This window comes from Spermophilus citellus (assembly GCF_964194105.1).
Source record: "Spermophilus citellus genome assembly, chromosome: 9".
NCBI lineage: Eukaryota > Metazoa > Chordata > Mammalia > Rodentia > Sciuridae > Spermophilus > Spermophilus citellus.
The window spans coordinates 118,693,877-118,713,504 of NC_138191.1; the positions used below are offsets into that span (position 1 = coordinate 118,693,877).

General features: G+C 48.8%; 1 protein-coding gene across 1 annotated transcript in view; it reads right to left on the reverse strand.

Moving 5' to 3' along the window:
* Positions 1–4,117: 4,117 nt before the first annotated feature.
* OPRD1 (opioid receptor delta 1) overlaps positions 4,118–19,628 on the reverse strand; it is a 44,380-nt gene continuing 28,869 nt past the window's right edge. Inside the window, exons 2-3 of the mRNA XM_081308432.1 lie at positions 14,349–14,698; positions 4,118–11,305 (exon numbers count right to left, since the gene is read on the reverse strand). Coding sequence (XP_081164558.1) covers positions 10,764–11,305; positions 14,349–14,698 — 892 coding nt within the window. The 3' untranslated portion in view covers positions 4,118–10,763. The remainder of the gene's footprint in view (positions 11,306–14,348; positions 14,699–19,628) is intronic.

Genomic DNA, 19,628 nt, shown 5'->3' on the forward strand with positions numbered 1-19,628 from the left:
CAAGCTCACCTTCCCTGCTTGCAGAGCTGAGTGGTGAAGAGAAGCTCAAAGGGGTCCCCAAAGCCTTTGGGAGTGGGACAAAAACGAAGGGACTTGTCTGGAGCCCCCTCACTGAAATGAGGACAGGAATTGGACTTTAATCTTTCTTTGTACACTGTTTATCTTCAGTCTGAGCACACACCTTGGCATGCAGTAACAATAAGTGTAGTCAAATTAATGAAGGGGAGGCAGCAACTCAGGGTAGGGGGACCTTGTCAGGAGGTCATCCCTCCAGTCAGACCTCACCTACCTCTGGGTGTGCCTCCAGATTCCCTGGAGTGGAAATCAAGCTGGCCTTCCTTCTGGTCTCTGTAATAATTCTTAGTTTGAAGCCGAATATTAGATACCAGCCTGTAATCCCAACAACTCAGGAGGCTAAGGCAGAAAGATGGCCAAGTTCGAGGCCAGCCCCAGCAACTTAGTGAGGTTCCAAGCAACTTAGTTAGACCCTGTCTCAAAATTAAAAAATACAAAGGACTGGGGATGTAGCTCAGTGGTAAAGCGCACCTAGGTTCAATACCCTGTACTGGAAAATCAATCAATCAATCAATCAATCAATCAATCTTAGCTTGGCTGCTTCTTCTTCCATTTCTGTTCAGAGCATAGTCCTATCGGAAGAAGCTGTTGTGTAACATTGGACATCACATCCCATCTCTAAGGCTCCATTTCCTTATTTGTTAAAAAATACGTACTATAAGCTGGCATAGTGTGAACATCTGAAATTCGAACAACTCTGGAAGCTGAGGCAGGAGAATCACAAGTTCAAGACCAGCCTAGGCAACTTGGTGAGAACCTGTCTCAATTTTTATTTATTTATTTATTTTTTTTTTTGATGCTGGGAATTGAACCTAGGGGGCACTCAGCCACTGAGCTACATCCCCAGCTCTTTTTATATTTTATTTAGAGACAGGGTCTCATTGAGTTGCTTAGGGCCTCACTAAATTGCTGAGGCTGGCCTTGAACTCACAATCTTGCCTCAGCCTCTGAGCCACTGGGATTAGAAGCATGGGCCACCACGCCTGGCACTGTCTGAAATTTTTTTTTATATTTATTTTTTAGTTGGACACAATATCTTTATTATTTATTTTTATGTGGTGCTGAGGATTGAACCCAGGGCCTCGCATGTGCTAGGCAAGCACTCTACCGCTGAGCCACAACCCCAGCCCCTGTCTCAAATTTTTTAAAAAGGCAGAGGATGTACCTCTGAGGCAAAATGGGTTCAATCATTAACACAGCAAATAGTCAAAAAGATCTCAATTTGGATACCAGGTGCACTGGTAGTCCCAGCTACTCCAGAGGCTGATGCAGGAGGATCTCTTGAGCCTAGGAATTCTGGGCCAGCCTGAGCAACATAGTGAGACCCAGCCTCTTAAGTACAAAAGACTCACTTTGAAGTGTTTTTAATTCATTCAGTTAAAATGTTTACTAGAACTTTTGACAGATAATGGGTGGTTATCAGTGAGAGTCCTCCTTGACACCTTGCCTCCCTCATTTATATCCCTGGTTCAGGAGCCAGTTCCAGAGCTCTGCTTCAGTGAGGAGGGATGATAGTGTGATAGGCAGAAGAACTATAAAGGATGGACAGGACTAGGAATGGAATAAGGACGCTAGTGCAAAATGTGGCCAATAGGTGGCAGCAGCGTCTGAGAAATTAGCTGTCCTCTGTAAGCCTATCCTAAATTTCTTTAGGCCAAACCCTTTGACCATGTTCACGTGTACCAACAACAGGAGTATAATTGAACGTGTGCACTGTGGGAGTAGAGTGTATAAAGAGCATGTGTGTGCCTGTAGTATTAACACACATGTGTACGTGTATATGAGATATGCATTTAGGGGTCAACAGCCAGTCTATGCACAAGAGCAGAATACACCCAAGGTGTGGAGTGTGTAGGAATGTTTGTGCATACAGTCAATACAGTCAGGTGTGTGGGTATATGGCCTACAGGTAGGTGTGGGTCTGTTTACATGTGACTACATGGTGCACGTGGAACCCTCTAGTGCAGAGTCGCTTGAATTTTTGGGTCCTGGATCTCTGGAGCATCAAATGAAGTTTCATGATCCTGCAGTAAGATGCACAGTTCATGCCCTATTGCAGAGGGCTCTAGAATCATCTATGGGACTCTGGAGCAAAGAAATTCCCCAAATGTTAATAGAATAGGAAATGTGCATGAATTTTTTTCTTTTATCCATATTTACCAGAATTCTAAGTTTCTATAATAGTACATATTAATTTAATATGAGACCAAGAAACCCCAAAAAATGTTATTGAAGAAAAAAACCCAATGTTCCTTTCCACTGATCTTTCCCTTCCCCCTCGGCAGCAGCAGGGTTCCACATGCCTGGTGATGGTGATGCTCTCAGTAGCCTACTGAGAAAGAGCAGGTCTTGGTCAGGGGGTGAGGATGAGATTCCTGATAGCAACTGTAGAAGATCCAAGTAGATATCCAATGGTGCAGCTGGAGCAATCAGAGAAGTCTTCCTGGAGGCAGTTGACCTCAAAAGATAATCATGTTGGCACAGGACAGGAATCTACCCTTCCCACTCTACTTTTCTGAGAAGTGCCCTCTTGAGCTGGGCTTTGACAGTGCTCTTCCTATAGTGGGTCCCCTCATCCCTTCAGGGAGATTGAGGTTTCAAGCAGGCAAGTCCGAAATTAGATTCCTAGAATATCTCAGTGGAAAGGGGCCTGAGAGGTCATCTGGATTTTCCAGGCAAGTGGGAGCTATTGAAGATTAAAGGCAGAATGTGTTTTCCCTATTAATAATACTGCACCCTAGTTATCATGCACAGCAGTTGTCTCAGAAGACTCCTAGTTATAATAATTATTTATCCCATTTTACAAAAGGGCACAGTGAGGCCCAGAGTATGTTTTCCTCAGGAAACACACAAAGGTGAATACATTTTAAAAAAGCATTCTACACGCACACTTGCAGGAACAGTGGATATTCTCACATATGCTGTACACACACACACACACACACACACACACACACTCTCACACTCTCACACTCATCTTCAGGACCATCTTCCCAGCCTTAGTGGGAGCTACTCTGGGAAGGGCTGCCAGGCCTCCAGGATATCTTCTTGATCTACGCTCCTTTCTAATTGGGGTGAGACCAAACAGTCAGCACCCAGCCCAACCTGGGCAGCCTGGTGGCCCTGCAGTGCCCCTGCCACAGTCTGCACTGAAGCGTGGTGCCCATCACCTTGAGGCAGGCAGCCCTGGCAGGCCTTCCCTAAGGCTGGGTCTCTGAGGGGAAGCTTCTCCAGATGGCAGGGGGGCCAGGCCCTGGGGGGCTGCTAGGGGGGCCAAGCCCTGGGGGGCTGCTAGGGAGGCATACCCAGGTCAGGCAATGTTACCTCCTAACCATCATCAGCAGCAAGTATTCAAGAACGCCAAGGGAGTGGAGAAGATCTCTAATTCCCTCAACGCACGGGGGACTCTATGGCCAAAGGCAGGGTCACTGAGGAGCAGGGGGAGAGAAGGGAGGTGGAGGCTGGAGAGGGAAGAAGAAGTTAGAGGGAGCCTCAGAGACATGTCAGCTGGGAGTGGAGGGAAAGGGACTAGATGGGGGAGCAGGGAAGAGGAGGAGGCATGTGGAAGGTAGGGACTGGCTGGGGAGTAGCAAGGCCTGGGTGGCCTGACACAGGCTCTCGGGCATCATGGCAGCTGTCTGTCCCTTTAGACCAGGTCTTTTTTTTTTTTTTTTTTTGTACTGGGGATTGAACTCAGGGGCACTTGGCCACAGAGCCACACCCCCAGCCCTGTTTTGTATTTTATTTAGAGACAGGGACTCACTGAGTTGCTTAGTTCCTCACCATTGCTTAGGCTGGCTTTGAACCTGTGATCCTCCTGCCTCAGCCACTCAAGCCACTGGGATTACAGGTGTGCACCACCACGTGGCTAGAGTAGGTCTTCAGAACCATGCTGCATCTTCCTGGGGCAGGTCCTGAGCTCGGGCTTCCTCCACTGTGAGAAGGCAGGTCTGTCACCTCGCCAACCTGGGGCCCCCTCCTGATGGGGCCACAGAAGGTAAACGAAAGAAGCACACAGAGATGTAGACACTGAGAACAGCGCTTGCTTTATTTGGGAAATCAAAAGTTTGGGTCCCAATACCAAGATGGGACGTGGAGTGGGCCAAAGGTCAGGTGGGAAGCAAGCTTCATTGACAACATGTCTGCCTCCTTCAGCCCCCAAGAGACGATCACAAACATCAGCCTGCCGGGCGTGGTTCTCTCTGTCTCTGGACAAATGTCCAGTGGATTTACCAAGAGATATCTTTCTGAGATCAAGGAACATGAGGGAGAGACCTCAGTTCTCTTTCAGACGGGCAGAGTCCTCAGAATCTATCCATTCCCACCTCTGCCTCTCAAGTGTACAGAGGCCCAGAGAAGACAGAAGCCTACCCAACATCACAGAGCAAAGAATGGAGGACAAAGAGTCAAAACCACTTGTCCTCTTATCTTATAATTCATTCTAAGAGGAGATTCTAGAAGATGACTCCCAGTGTCATTTTCACTGATACCCACCAAGGGACTCCATCTCCATGATTCAAATATTCAGGCCAAAAATCCCAGGCCAGGGCCACCAGAAACTCCTCTTGCCTTCCAGGATTTCTCTCATTGTTGGGTCCCTGGGAGGGACTAAATAGGACCGTCACATACAAGGAACCGGTAAGAAAACACACTCTTGAAAATCGCTTCTTGCGTGTAGGCTGTCCCTCCTTTTGAAACTCAAGGAGATGGTTACTTTTGCTCCAACCTATGGCATTAAGAAATACGGATTGGAGCAGGTAAAACTTGAAACAGTAGACTTTTTAAAAAAAGTTCCATCCGTTGAGCCTTCTCCACGCACCAGGCTCACCATTCATCCACTCGGTAGAGTCACTTACGATGGACCTGTTTGCACTTGCTGGAAACTTTTATGACCAAAGCAGACAGGCCCTTCACTTTCAGCCTCTATCTAAATCTTGCCAACTTCTTGCTTCCATGATGGAGGAAATGGGCTCAGAGTGAAATGCTTGCTCAAGACATCTCACAGCAAAGACATGGCAGGCAGTTGAAAAAATATATATATGACAGAACACATCGGGCTTCCAAGACAGGGAGGGATGGATGGGGCTGTTCTGGGGGCAGCTGGCATGGGCAGAGGAGGTGATGGGGCAGTATGTGCTGCCAAGGTACTGAGCCATAGAACCCGGCACGGGGAATGCTCTCTCCATGACCGGAAGTGAGATTTGCAGGGAGTTTCTGTGTCATCACTGAGTGATTCCTCTTGGGAGGCTGAAGGAGGAGAGCGGGGGAATCACTGACAAGCCATGTGGCCTTGGCAAGCCATCCCCTCCACTGAGCTTCAGTTTCCTCATCTGTGAAGTGGAGGTAATAACAATAATAACGTCTACCTCGAATCAGGCTGGGATCATTAATGAGTTGCTCTATGTAGCTGAGCACAGTTAAGTGTGTCTGTCATCTACTGTAGCATCCCAACAGCCTTTCACTGAGGTGGCGTGTGTAAAGGTGATTTGCACTCTGGAAAAGACTATGCATCAGGTGGGGCTCAACCCCGGTGATGGTACTGGAGCTAGACCCTGGGCCACCTCCCAGCTCTGCACTCTACAGGATCCGTATGTGCATTTTGAAGGGTTTTACCAGCCCCTCTGTAAACTCTGGTTTTGAGTCCCCAAGCTGCCTGCAGCCAGAGCCCCACCCAGCTGTCCTGGTCTCCTGACCCCCATCTGCAAGTTCAGAGTAGGGAACTAGGTCCTCACTCTCTTCTATCACCCCTTCCAGCTCCTAGCACTACTGCTTGATGCCTAGAAGTGAATAACAAATAAATAAACAATGAAAGAAAGCTGTGTGTATGTGTCTTATATTTGAGCAGGTATATGGAGCCAGGAATAGGGTGGTATCACTTCCTAGGGGCTTTGGAGTCTCTGAGGCTGGTTCCTAGTCCAAATCTGCAGCAGTTGGTAGGCTCTAGGCTTGAGACCTGACACTGATACAGAGAACGAGGGCTGGTCTTTGGACTGAGACCGAATAGATACCTAGCAGGTGCCCAGCCTGGACTCTTGCTGCTTCAAGAACTCTCCAGAGGCTGATGAGCCCCCTCTGCCTTCAGGCATTTCAAATTCCAAACCAAATAAACCTTGTAACAATTGCCTCTGGCACCCACATAATTATTAGAGAACCTCCCTGCATTGGGGACCTATCATGTGCCAGGCACTTTGGTACACACTTGGCTTGCAATATCTCAGCTTTCAGAGGGGACTTGGAGAGGTGTAGTGACTTGTGTAAGATCGCACTGCCAGTGAGTGGCCAACCATTCAGCAAAACCTGGAATCTTATTAGAGATGGACCATCTATTACACACTGACCCATCCCTTGTCTTAGATCCAGGAGGAAACAGAAGCACAGAGAGGGCAAATCCTCTGCCTAGCTCACACAGACATTTAGCTTCAGGGCTGAGACTTGAAGCCAGGTTCTGAGGCTTCCTGGCCATGTAGGAGAGTGAACTCGAGGGCTCTGGTTTACTCCTATTATCCTCTGCCCTCCCCATCCCCAGCCTCTCGAATGACACTTGACATTATCCATCACTCCCTCCCCCTGGGAATGCCTTCCTCCTCCAGTTTCCATGGCAGCGTATTTCCCCATCCTCCTCCTGCTTCTCCAGCAGCTTTTCACTCTCCATGGTGGCTCCTGAGCCTAGGAAGAGTGGGGATCCACATGCCAGGACACCAGTCTCTTCTCTCTTTTCATTGCTACCCCTGAAAGCCCATCCAATTTCCCTGGGGAGTCTTTAGCTCTGACCTTGCAGTTCAGCTCCAGTTACTTATTGTGCTAAGAGCATCCTTATGTGATGGACCCTATGGTTACACCTGTACATGCATTATCTCATTAAATCCTCACAACCACCACTGGAAGGAAGCCCACTCTACAGATGAGGAAACTAAGGCTCATAAAGGGAAAGCCAAGACCTGATTCCAGCCTTAACCATTACTTTTATTACAACAAGAAGAGACATGAAATTGTAGGACATTTTTATTTATTGGTACTGGGGGTTGAACGCAGGTGTGCTTTAAGACTAATCTATACCCCCCCCGGGTCCCCCTTTTTATTTTAATTTTGAGACAGGGTCCTGCTAAGTTGCAGAGGCTGGTATCAAAATTGCAAATCCACCTCCCTCAGCCTCCCAAGTCACTGGGATTACAGGCATGTGCCTCCACGTCCAGCCAACTATAGGACATTTTTAAACCAGGAGCAAAAGCTTCCCTTCCATCTCCTAGAGAATGAGCAATGGAAAATTAGGGGGGTAGAGACCTACTCTGCAGTTTTCAGAACCCTGTGATGATCTAGAATTACACTGTCAATTTGGAGCTTTAGAATGTATCACACACGGTACATTTTGAAATGTGAAGATTTAGAGAGCTTCAGGAGGAACAAAAGTTCATGAAAATTTGCCCTTTTCCTTCAGGTTTTCCCATTTTGTTTCAAGTCTTCAAAAACCCCATCCCAGGGTTCCAACTCCCAATGTCTTTCTACTTTAATGATGCCTGGAATTAACTGCAAACTTGGACCCTGGAACTTTTCTTGGAATTCCACTGACCTGAGTTCTGCAGCTGTTAACAGGCTCCGTGACTCAGGAGCAAGTGGCTTGATCTCTTTGAGCCTTGGCTTTCTTATCTAAAAGAGGAATAATACTACTTCCCCGAATGGACAGACACAAGGACCAGCTGGGATAAACTGCAAAAAGCATTTGGCAGTGAGCCTGGCACTCGGACACGCTCAGTCAAGTCCTGTGCTCCTGCTGCACCGAACTTCTTGGGTTTGCCAAGCACTTGAACATCCCTGTGCTTTCCCCCCTCCCCCTTTGGTACCAGGGATTGAACTCAGGGGCCCTCAACCACTGAGCCACATCCCAGCCCTATTTTGTATTTTATTTGGAGACAGGGTCTCACTGAGTTGCTTAGTGCCTCACTTTTGCTGAGGCTGCCTTTGAACTCGTGATCCCTGAGCTGCTGGGATTACAGATGTGTGCCACCATGCCTGGTCCCATGCTTTTGCACTCACTGTTCCCTCTTCTTGGTGACCAGCTCCTACTCATCCTTTAGGGTCCCTTGACACCTTCTAAACTCTTATAGAATTGTTTCAAACAAGTGTTTTTAGTAAAAATCTAAAAAAGACACTTCCTGCAATGCCATCCCTGGGGATCCCTGCCGCTGCACTTATCACTGACATGCAACTACCTGTTTATGCTTTGTCTCCCAGCATTGGCTCTGAGATTTCTGAGGGCAGGTCAAGCCCGACATTTCCCTGTCCCAGTGCCCAGGGCGCACAGCCTAGCAGGAAGTAGATTTCAACACAAGTGTACATTTCCTTAAATGCACACAGTCTGGGTCAGCCCCTGCTGACCTAGAACAATTTTATATCAAAGAGATAAAAAGCAACCAGATCTGTTATACCCACAGGGGGTGGCAGTGAGTGGGCTTGAAGCAGCTTTGAGACAGGCCTCTTCTGAGTGGGGGCAGAGAAGACACAGTCCTTGCAAGATGAATAAACAGCCCTGACTTCTCTGTCATCTATTTCAGGAGTCTTCCCTAATTCCTGAATTGTCCCCTTTCTCTGCCATCTCCCCAAAATAGGAGATTCCCAAATGATTAGGAGTATCCAGGTGCCCCTGCCTTGCTGATCACCCCCATTCACACATCCCCTACACATTCAAATGGAAGTCTCTATGGTCATAGGGTCCATTCAGTTGGTGAGGTGAGCTAGGAGGCTTGAGACCCCAGGTCATGGTGGCTTAGCAGGCTGATCTGAGTGGTGACCACTGCCTTGCATCCTAGGTCCCAGGGGATCTATTTCCTAGAGGAAGAATATCTCCAGGTCCAAGGCTTCTTCACCCTAAGAAGGGCTGCACTTTGACCACCGAAGGGACTCTTACCCCTGTGCACAAAGTGCATGAAGCCCTTCTTGGTGCCCAACCCTCTCCCCCGAATGCTACTTCAGTGTCTGTTGGAGTGACAGCCTGCAGCTTTTGTTCCAAAGAAATGGCTGTCAAAGGGGAAAGAGGTATATTGTTTCTTTCTCTTTTCTTTTTTTGTTTGAGACAAAGACGTCAATTTCTTTCCATCTGTCCCAAAAAAGGAAGAAAATTAAATTTGTTTTTACAAGGATGTCACCAGGCTGCTTCAATAGGGAGTCAGGGGTGCGTTGCTGAGGCAGTCAGACAGTGTCTGGGGGGGGGCGGGGGAAGAGGAGGCCCAGAGGATGGGTAGCAAAGACAGACCCTGCCTGGGGAGAAGGGAAGCAAAGATCTGGGATATCTGAACAGATTCCTATGACCATCTTTAGGTGAACCCTACCCTCAGTAGCTTGAAGGGGGAGCTGGGTGAATTGAATTAGGTCAGGGACCTTGGATCCTTGGGGCAAAAGGAGAGAGGATCATGGCCAACACTAGCATTGCAGTTACGAAAGGCACTTTCCCCCAGTTCCTTCCAAGTCAGGCCCCATGTGGGCAGTTCCAGTTCACTAGTCACTGGCACCAGATACCTGGGTCACAGCCAGATGCTGGGAGAAGGGGAAAGAATATTGGGGTGCTTATCAGAATTCCAAGCATCTATACTTGTTCTTCTGGCAACCCCCAGCCCAGTTCCAGTGGCACTCACCATGCATGGAGCTATCATTAGATGGCCCTCTGTGTTCTAGTACTGGGTCACAAATGCCAGGACCCTGGGGTCTCTGTAAAACATCCACCTTCAACCTTGAGGGACTAATTTCACAGCAGAAGCCTTACCTCTCTGTCTCAGCCCACCCACCACTGCCCCTTGGCACAGAAGTCCACTGAAGCTGGGTGCAGCACCCAGCCCTTCTTGCTTTTTCCTGAGCTTTAGGGCCCTGGGGACCCTGTCCCAACCAAGGCCCTGTTTCAATCGTCTTTGATGGAACAGCTAGCCTGGCTCCACCATCCTGTCCCAAAACCCCACTGGAAGTTGGTGTTGTGGCCACTACGTCAATTGTGGAGCTGGATCTCTGAACCACTCCGTGGAAATGAATGTCCAAGAGAGAAAGTACATTATTTCTCTCTTTCCTTCTGTTTGTCTTGTATTTTCTTTATCTATAAAGAAGTAAAGTTGAACAAAGACCTCAAGGAGTCCTGTCCCTTGCTAGAACAGGGGTGGGACTCCACCCAAAATCTGAGGTTCCAGATAGTGCATACAGGCCCTCCTATCTCGTGACCGATTCTCCAGCAGCATCCCGCCTACTCTGTGGTACCCCCATTTCCTCCTGGGAGAGGATCCTCTACACGATGCACATGCCCAATCTTACAACTCAAGCCACTGTCCCCACCACTGGATCCTGGGCCCAGAATCCCCAGATCTCAGGGCAGAACCCAATAGAAGTCCCACTCAGGGTGAGATAGAATTCGAGGTTGTCCCCAACTCTCCACCCCGCTGGAGAGGCCTTATTAAGGGGCTCGGTTCTAGAGCTGCAGGCCCCGCCCCCCACTCCCAATCTGGAGCCTTCCACCTTGCACCCAGCGCCGAGGCCCACCCCACTGCACAGGCTCCACCTCACGGCCGCTGGATGGCCTCAAGTCCCATGCTCTTCTCCAAAACAGAATCCGACCTTCTACTGCCCCATTTCGAATAGTGGTCCCCGCTTCCCAGGGGGCTCAGTGTGACCGCCGGGTCATTTCGGAGGAGCGCGCGGGGGCCAGCCAGGACTGGTCAGGCGGCAGCGCCACCACCCGGGCCGACCGATTGGGTGCAAGCGGTGACACGCTCGCGGGCGGTGGCTTCCCGGGCGCGGCTGAAGCTGGCTGGCTCCGGGCGGCCGCAGGGCGTGCGGCAGAGTTGGCGGAAGCAGCGCCTGAAGTTCTCGTCGAGGAAGGCGTAGAGCACGGGGTTGAGGCTGCTGTTGGCGTAGCCCAGCGCGATGCACAGGTGCAGAGCGGCCACCACTAGTGGGTCGCGCCGGTCGATGTCCACCAGCGTCCAGACGATGACGAAGATGTGGATGGGCGCCCAGCACACCACAAAGGCGCCTACCACCACCAGCACCATACGCGTGATGCGCCGCAGGCTGCGGTCCTTCTCCTTGGAGCCTGACAGGAGGCGCACGCTGCGCAAGCGCAGCAGCATGAGGCCGTAGCACACAGTGATGATGAGGATGGGCACCACGAAGGCGAAGAGGAACACGCAGATCTTGGTCACCGTGTCCCAGTACCAGCTGGGGCTGGGAAACTGGAGCATGCATACCACCGCCCCATCTGCGTGGGGAAAACAAGGGGAGACAAAGATGCGGTGAGGGGTCTGTGCACCTCGGGGGCTCTGCCTGCTGGTCGCACCTTCTGGTCTTGGTCAAGCACCACCACCTCCTCCTGGTTGCTCAAGGTGATTCTTCTGCCAGTCACTGTGACAAGGCCCACACATTCCCAAACTTGCTCCAGTGGTTCTGTAATGCTAAGATTGACTAATGAAGCATGAGTTAGGAGCAGGACTCAAGCTCAAGCTCAGCGCCGTAAAATGCGCCTGTAATCCCAGTAATTTGGGAGGCTGAGACAAGAGGATCCATGAGTTCAAACCCAGCCTCAGCAACTTAGCAAGGCCCAAAGCAACTCAGTGAGACCCCGTGTCTAAGCAAAATACAAAATAGGGCTGGGGATGTGGCTCAGTGGTTGAGTGCCCCTGAGTTCAATCCCTGGTATCTCTCCCTAAAAAAAAAAAAAAAAAAAAAAAAAGCGTTGGAATCAGGCCCTGACTGTGTACACTGTGACCCTGGACAAATTACTTACCCTCTTCAAGCTTCTGCAGAGTGTAACTTGCAGGATTATCATGAGGATTAAATAGGCTAAGGGATTTAAGACATTTAGCACAGTGGAGTTCAAGTGCTTAAACAGAGCGCAGAGACCAGGGGTAAATACATACAGGAGCCCACAGACTAAGGCTAGAACCAGCTTCCCTGGAGGGAGATAGATCCCAGCTAATGTCAGGAAGAACTTCCTAAGCTGGGGATGTAGCTCAGTGGTAGAGTGCTCGCCTACCATGTGGAACCCTGGGTTCTGTCCCCAGTACTACAAAAAGAGAAAAACAACAATTTTCTGACAGCCATACCTGCCCAAAGATAGGAAAGGGACCAAGGAGGGAAGGAGCTCCCTGTTCTTGGAGTGTGGGCCTGGGCTTCAATAGCATTTTGGATTCTGATGCAGGCTTGAGGCTGGTCCAGGAGACTCCCAAGATCTCTTGGAGCCACACAATAGACTTGAAGATTAGGAGTTATAAGAAAGGGACTGGGGACCCACAAAGTGGTTTGCAGGACATCAGGCTGCCTGGACTCCCAGATGACTGAGTCCAACCTTCATTGTTCAGATAGCAGAACCAAACTCAGAAGGGAACAGCACTTGTTTAAAACCAAACAGGAAGTGGCACATAGAACCCACAAGTGCTAATGGCACACACAGTGTGTGTGTGTGCGTGTGTGTGTGTGTGTGTGTGTGTGTGCAGTGAGCCCCCAGCAGGGCAGTAGTTAATGGCTTATGAACTAAAGGCTAACAGTGAGAAATAGGGCCCTGCGGCTAAAACCAATCACTAAGAGGCTATATGTGCACCAGAGTGTCTGTCTTATGACTGTCAAGACTCCCATCAAGCCTGCTCCCCTTTTACCCACAGCACCAAGCCTCTGCAAACCTCTACCCAAAGTGCCAAGAGGAGCAACCGATCTGAGTGCAGGAACTTTGGGTTGTGGCTCAAGTTCCACCCAACGAGCCCTAAGTAAACCATCTGACCTCTCCAAGTTGTCTTCCGGTTGAATGGAGGTAGGAATCCCTGCCTTGTCTAAAGGCTTCATTCATCATTTAACACCTGCTATTTACTGGGCCTTGGCAATAAGCCAGTCCTTCGCTTAAGTGTTTTTTTGGTTGTTTTTTTTTTTTTTCATATTACCTCATTTAACCTTTCCACACTCCATGATAAATGTGGCTCAGAGAGGTTAATTAGTTACTAATGTCTTTGGCACCCTTCAATACTACATTTCCCACTTCCTTATATCAAGGTAAGGTCATGTGACCATCTAGCTATCACCAGGAAGACATGGGCCATAGCACTGAAAAGTGGTTGTGCTTTCTCCCTGCTCCTTCTCCATGTTCATCTGCCAGCCTGAGGCCAGCAGAGGAAGATTCAGGAACCATCGGTGGGAGACTGGATCTCTGAGTAACTGTGCTCCTCTTACTCATGGTATATTGTGATGTGAATGAGAAATAAATTTCTGAAGTGTTAAGCCCCCGAGCTTTGCAGACTGTTACAGTAGCTAGAGTAACTAGTATAGTTAGTAACTAAAGTGATTCCCATTTTATTCTAAGGAAAAGCATCTATCATTCTCTTAGGGCCATTTTCTAGGCCTAACTTTGGTCATCTGGCCAATAGTTTTCAAAGTGGGATAGAAGAGAGTTTGGGATGGGACTGCAAATCTTGTAGCCTCCACTGCTCATTGGTCAATGACACCTCACCCCACTGGCCATCATCCATTTCCATAGAGGTCAATCATCCACACAGTCCTGGCCATCCACCTACGTGAATGTAGACCAGCCATCCACAATCCCAAATTCCATTTGGCACTGGGCATGGTGGCATGCCTGTAATCCCAGCAGCTTGGGAGGCTGAGGGAAGAGGATTGCAAGTTGGAAGCCAGCCTCAGCAAATTAACCAGGCCCTAGCAACTCAGGGAGTCCCTGTCTCAAAATAAAATATTTTTTTTAAAAAAAGGGCTGGCGGGGCTGGGGATGTGGCTCAAGCGGTAGCGCGCTCGCCTCGCATGTGTGCGGCCCAGGTTCGATCCTCAGCACCACATACCAACAAAGATGTTGTGTCCGCCGAGAACTAAAAAAAAAATAAATATTAAAAATTCTCTCTCTCTCTCTCTCTCCCCTCTCTCACTCTCTCTTTAAAAAAAAATTAAAAAAAATAAAAAAAGGGCTGGGGATGTGGCTCAGTGGTGAAGCACCCTTGGGTTCAATGCCCAGTATCCCTGTCCCCCCCAAAAATCCAATTTGGCCAGCAATCTATTTGAGCCCTGAGCAGTCATTCATCTTCATAATATTCAACACCCACATTGCTCCTTGGTCAACAATTCCACTCCCACTGGTGGACCTTCTGTCCTCCTACTGGCCAGCTATCACACCTCCTTTGCTCCACCAACCACTCCTCCACTGGTGAGCCACCTCCACTCTTCCTGGTAGCTTCCCTGGAGACCTACGGGGGCCCACATGCTGCCTCCTACAGTCAGAGGCCTGTGCCACAGCTCCCTCCCTCACTCACCCCGGGGTCGGGTCACAGCCATGACCATGATGGGGACACCAACACCTGAGGCCAGGACCCAGATGCAGATGTTGATCAGCTTGGCCTTGGCAGGTGTGCGGAAGTCCAGGGCCTTGACCGGGTGGCAGACGGCGATGTAGCGGTCGACGCTCATCATGGTGAGAGTGAAGATGCTGGTGAACATGTTGTAGTAGTCGATAGAGAGCACAGCCTTGCAGAGCAGCTCCCCGAAGGGCCACGTCTCCATCAGGTACTTGGCACTCTGGAAGGGCAGTGTGCTGGTGGCCAGCGCATCGGCCAAGGCCAGGTTGAAGATGTAGATGTTGGTGGCCGTCTTCAACTTAGTGTACCTTAGGAGGAAGTACATGGTTAATCATCCCATGTCACAGATTTCAGTTTTTATTAAACTCAGGGAGGTGAAGTGACTTGCTCAAGGTCACATAAAAGGTCAGGGCAGGGGTGGGACTGGAACCCTGAATCATCTGGTTTGGTATCACTCCTTCACACTACAACAGATGCCAAAAAGGACTTCTCTGCTGTGGGTGACTTTGACAGAAGGTATTTTAGGAAAATTCTTATCTTCTGTGAGGTACTAAGCAATATGGTTAAAGGAAACACTGGCTCCAGAGGAAAACATATCGGGGTTCTAATCCTGCCTCCACTGAGTAACTCTGGGCCAGAAGCTTGAACAGTCTGAGCCTCAGTGTCCTTAATTTAAAAAGAGGGTAATACTTATACCAGCCTCTTGGGATGGTTATATTTTTTTGTTTGTTTTATTTGTTGGGCAGTATTAGGGTTGTTGTAAAAATTTAATGGGATAATATAGAACTTAGCCCTGAATCCTATGATTGCTAAACATGTAGGACAAGGCTGGGGGTGTACAAGGCACTGGGGTTCAAGCCCCAGCATCACAAAAAAGGAAAAAAGGAAGAAAAATAAGAAATCACTCTGCCCCAGCACGGTGGTGCATGCCTGTAATTCCAGTGGCTCCGGAAGCTGAGGCAGGAAGACTGTGAGTTCAAAGCCATCCTCAGGAAAAGCAAGGTGCTAAGCAACTCAGTGAGACCCTGACTCTAAATAAAATACAAAATAGGGGTGGGGATGTGGCTCAGTGGTCGAATGTCCCTGAGTTCAATCCCCAGTACTCCCCCTGACCAAAAAATGAAAGAAATCACTCAAGAGAGGATAATTGTTATTACTCTTTGTCTATGCAGAATGAAGCTGGGCACTTGACCAGAATGATCTGACTCTCTAGCTCCCACCGCTGGCCTATTTTGGGGAGTATGATTGAACAACTCTGAGGAAGGGACTCTGCCTAGCAGACCGTCTGGGGCCCTAGACCTCTGGGCTGTCCTCCATGGTAGACCAAGGCTCCTGGCCCTGCCTTGGCCATGCATCTGGTCTCATCCCTGTATAGAAACCTCAGTGCCCCTCCTTACTTCCCCAGGGGTGTGGGGAAGGTGAGTTGCTGACAGTGTCATACACCCTGCCCAGGACACAAACCCAGGTATCAAGCCAGAGGTGTGCAACCAAACTCTGCACCCAGCACTCCCAGCATCCTCCGTGCTCTGTTTCTGCACTGCAGCTGATCCCTTGTTTGGCCAACATTTATAGCCATGGTCCCTTCTGCACCAGGGCCTCTGCTGGACACTGGGTAGCCTGAAGGAGACTATCGCAAAGCAGCACTCATCACAGGAACACAGAGGCACTGAGGCAGGGGGCAGGACTCCTTTCATGACCCTGGAATTCAGAGGAACCCAAAGAAGGTTTGCACTGTGAGAGCAACACTCATGAGCATGGCTCGTATACCACAGCCTGAGAGATTGAGGGAAGCAATTTTATTAAGGTGGGGTCCAAGGGCTCCCTTCACAATTACCAGAAAAGCCTATGAGAAATGTAGATTTCTCAAACCCACCTCAGATCTGCTAGGTCTTAATAAGTTGCCCAGGCCAGCCTCAAACTTACTATCCTCCTGCCTCAGCCTCTTGAGTTGCTGAGATTACAGGCATATGCCACCATGCCTGGCTGCTACATCTTTTTTTTTTTTTTTTTTTTAAAGAGAGTGAGAGGGGGGAGAGAGAGAGAGAGAGAGAGAGAGAGAGAGAGAGAGAGAGAGAACGTTCAATATTCACTTTTTAGTTCTCGGTGGACACAACATCCCTGTTGGTATGTGGTGCTGAGGATCGAACCCGGGCCGCACGCATGCCAGGCGAGCGCGCTACTGCTTGAGCCACATCCCCAGCCCTGCTACATCTTAATCTACAACTGGAGCCTGGGATTCTCCATCTTTAACAAGCACACCCCAACCCCAAGGGATTCTTAAGAACTCTAACATTTGAGAATTATTGTGCATCCATAAGCCCATACTAATGACAGGGAAACTGAAGGCCAGAGAGGTGGCACAACTCACCTAAGGTCACACAGCAGCAGAGCCAACCTGAAAATTTGGCTGACTTCCCATGCTCTTTCCCCACTCTACTGCAAGGGCGATGCCACAGTGTGAGTCTCTGTGTGTCTCTCTCTCCTTGAGCGTCCCTCATACCGCCCAGGATGAGGACACTCACTGCCGAACAAACTCCCATCTGCCAAAGCTGTTCCTTCAAGTGATGGTTGGGTTTTTTAATTTATTTTTTGAGTTTAAAAAAGAAAAATGGACGTGATCCTTGTCCTCCAGGGCCAGCATCTGTCCCATTCCCTCTCAAAATAGCTGCTATTTGCTCAGTGCTGGAGAAGTAAAAAGTTTTGCTGGGAGACAGCAGAATTGCAGCGCCGGGAAGTGGGTCTCCAGCAGGGTGCGGGTGGCGGGTGCGGGTGGCAGCTGCGTGGGCGGCGGCGGGCCCACAGCTGACTCTTCTAATTTCTCGCTTTTACGCAGAACAATTTGAGGCTGTTCTTTGCCTGCTATTTTGATGTGAAGGATCCTTCCTTTCCCTGAGGGGGCTGGGATGCTGGGAAGCAGGAGCTGGAGTTGCTCTAACTGGTCCAGGGGGGCTGAGTGGCCCAGCGCGGCCTGCCAGGGGGACCCCAGATCTCTCTTTCCCTGCTTTCCTCTCTGGCCCCCACCGCCCAGCCCTGCTCTGATGGCCTCTTTAGCCGATTTTCTCTCCAGCCCCCAGACAAATCACTCCATGCTCTTGCTCTTAACCTCTAACCCCTGTGATCCCCCAAATTTCCCTCTGTGTTCCACAACCTCTGGGACCCTGGCTCCCAGCACCTGTCTCTCTCCTGGGGTCCTCTGCCACACCCCGGCCTCTTTGCTGTTCCTCAGACCGGCCAAGTCCTGCTCCCATCCCAGAACCTCTGGACTTTCTTTTTCCCAAATTTTGATTGACTTACTCTTTCACATAACTGAGGACCCTTCAAATGTCACCTCCTTAGAGACGCCCTTCCTGATCACCCTATCTTAAGTATCCCCTTAAGTACTGCCTCCCAGCTCTCTGCTTTTCTCTAGACCATGAACCACTGCCTCACGTTATTACTGACATATGTATCTTCTCTTCTGTCCCTGGGGATCTCTTGCCCATGTGAGCTCCCTGAAGGAAGGGGACTTGGTCCATTTTGTTTCTTGCTATCAACAGTGCAAACAGCAGGCTCCATTTGTGACAAAGATGTCTTTGTTGTTGTTGTTGTTGTTTTGGTACTGGGGGTTGAATCCAGGAGTGCTTCACCATTGAGCTACATCCCCAGCCCTTTTTATTTTGAGACAATGTCTCACTAAAAGCTGCCAAATTTGGCCTCAAATTTCAATCCTCCTGCCTCAGCCTCCCAAGTGGCTGGGATTACAGGCATGCACCACTGTGCCTGGCTCACAGGAGATGGCTTCCTCTGTGGTTCATCAGCTCGCACCAAGACCAGCGCAGCAGCCTCCCAACTGCTCACCATCAGCAGTCTCTCTCCCCCAAGTTCATCCATCACCCACACAGGGAAGGGTGCTCACTCTGAAAAGCAGATCTGCTCAGGACACGGTTCCATACCTCCCCGTTTCCATCTCAGACTGGCACAGCCTCCTCACCCACAATGCCTGCCTGTGTCCAGCCACATCTGTAGCTTTTCAAACATCCTGTCTAGCAGGCTTTCCCTCCCAAGAGACAGTCACTGAAATGATTTGGTGGAGATTTTCCAAACTATGCATATAAAAGTCATTTTTTGTTAAAATTCTATTTCTGCCTATGTAATACAACTAGAGACTGCAAAAAGGCACAGAGTACTGTAATGAAAACGGTTGCCCCTCTCTGTTCACCCCTCCTCTCTCCTCTGTCCTACTCCCCAGAGGTAACCACTGGTAATGTTTTTAATTATTTATTTTGGTGATTATTTCTATAATTCTAAAGTATAAGCTATTTCTTGATGTATGAATTTTAGAGAGTATTTAGAGTATTTACTGACGTTTGTATTTGGTTAAGTAAGGCTATGCAGCAGTAACAAACAGTCCCCAAATCTCAGTGGCTTAACAGATTGAAGGTTTATTTCCTACATTGCAGAATCCACTCAACATTGTCAGGACCTCATATTCCAAGAGGCAATTCCAGGTTGCTTCATTTTTGTGGCTCTGCCATCTTGACCCACGGTCTCCTTGATCATCCCAGAGGGAGCAGAGAGGCATCTAAGTATTCCTCTAACAGCAGCAAGGTACTTCCACCTCGGGCCCACCAGCCAGAAGTAGTCCTATAGTGGCGCCCACCTACAAGAGGTGGAGACATACAGTTTTCTACATGCAAGGAGAACTAAGTATCTGTGAACACAGGAATGTCCAGCATAGTTCCATATTATGGTAGACCCAACTCTTCCTCTTTCCATTCTCCAATATAGTTTTATCACAATTTTTAGCTAAATCAATATTCAGGATTAGTTAGCCTGGTAAGGTGGCACATATTTATAATCTCAGCTACTTGGAAGACTGAGACAGGAGGTCCAGGAGTTGAGGCCAGCCTAGGCAACAAAGTGAGACTCTATCTCAAAATAGTAATAATAATAATAATAATAATAATAATAATAATTCTTATTATTATTATCATTATTATTCAGGGTTTACATTCTTTTCCTCTTCTTTCTTTTTTTTTTTTTTGGTTGTTGATGGATCTTTATTTATTTATATGTAGTGCTGAGAATTGAAGCTAATGCCTCACACATGCTGGATAAGCACTCTACCACAGAGCTACAATCTCAGCCCTCCTCTTTTTTCTTTATTATTTCTTTTTTGCATTTATTTATTTATTTATTTATTTATTTATTTATTTATTTATTTACTGAGACAGAGTTTCACTATATTGCCCAGGATGG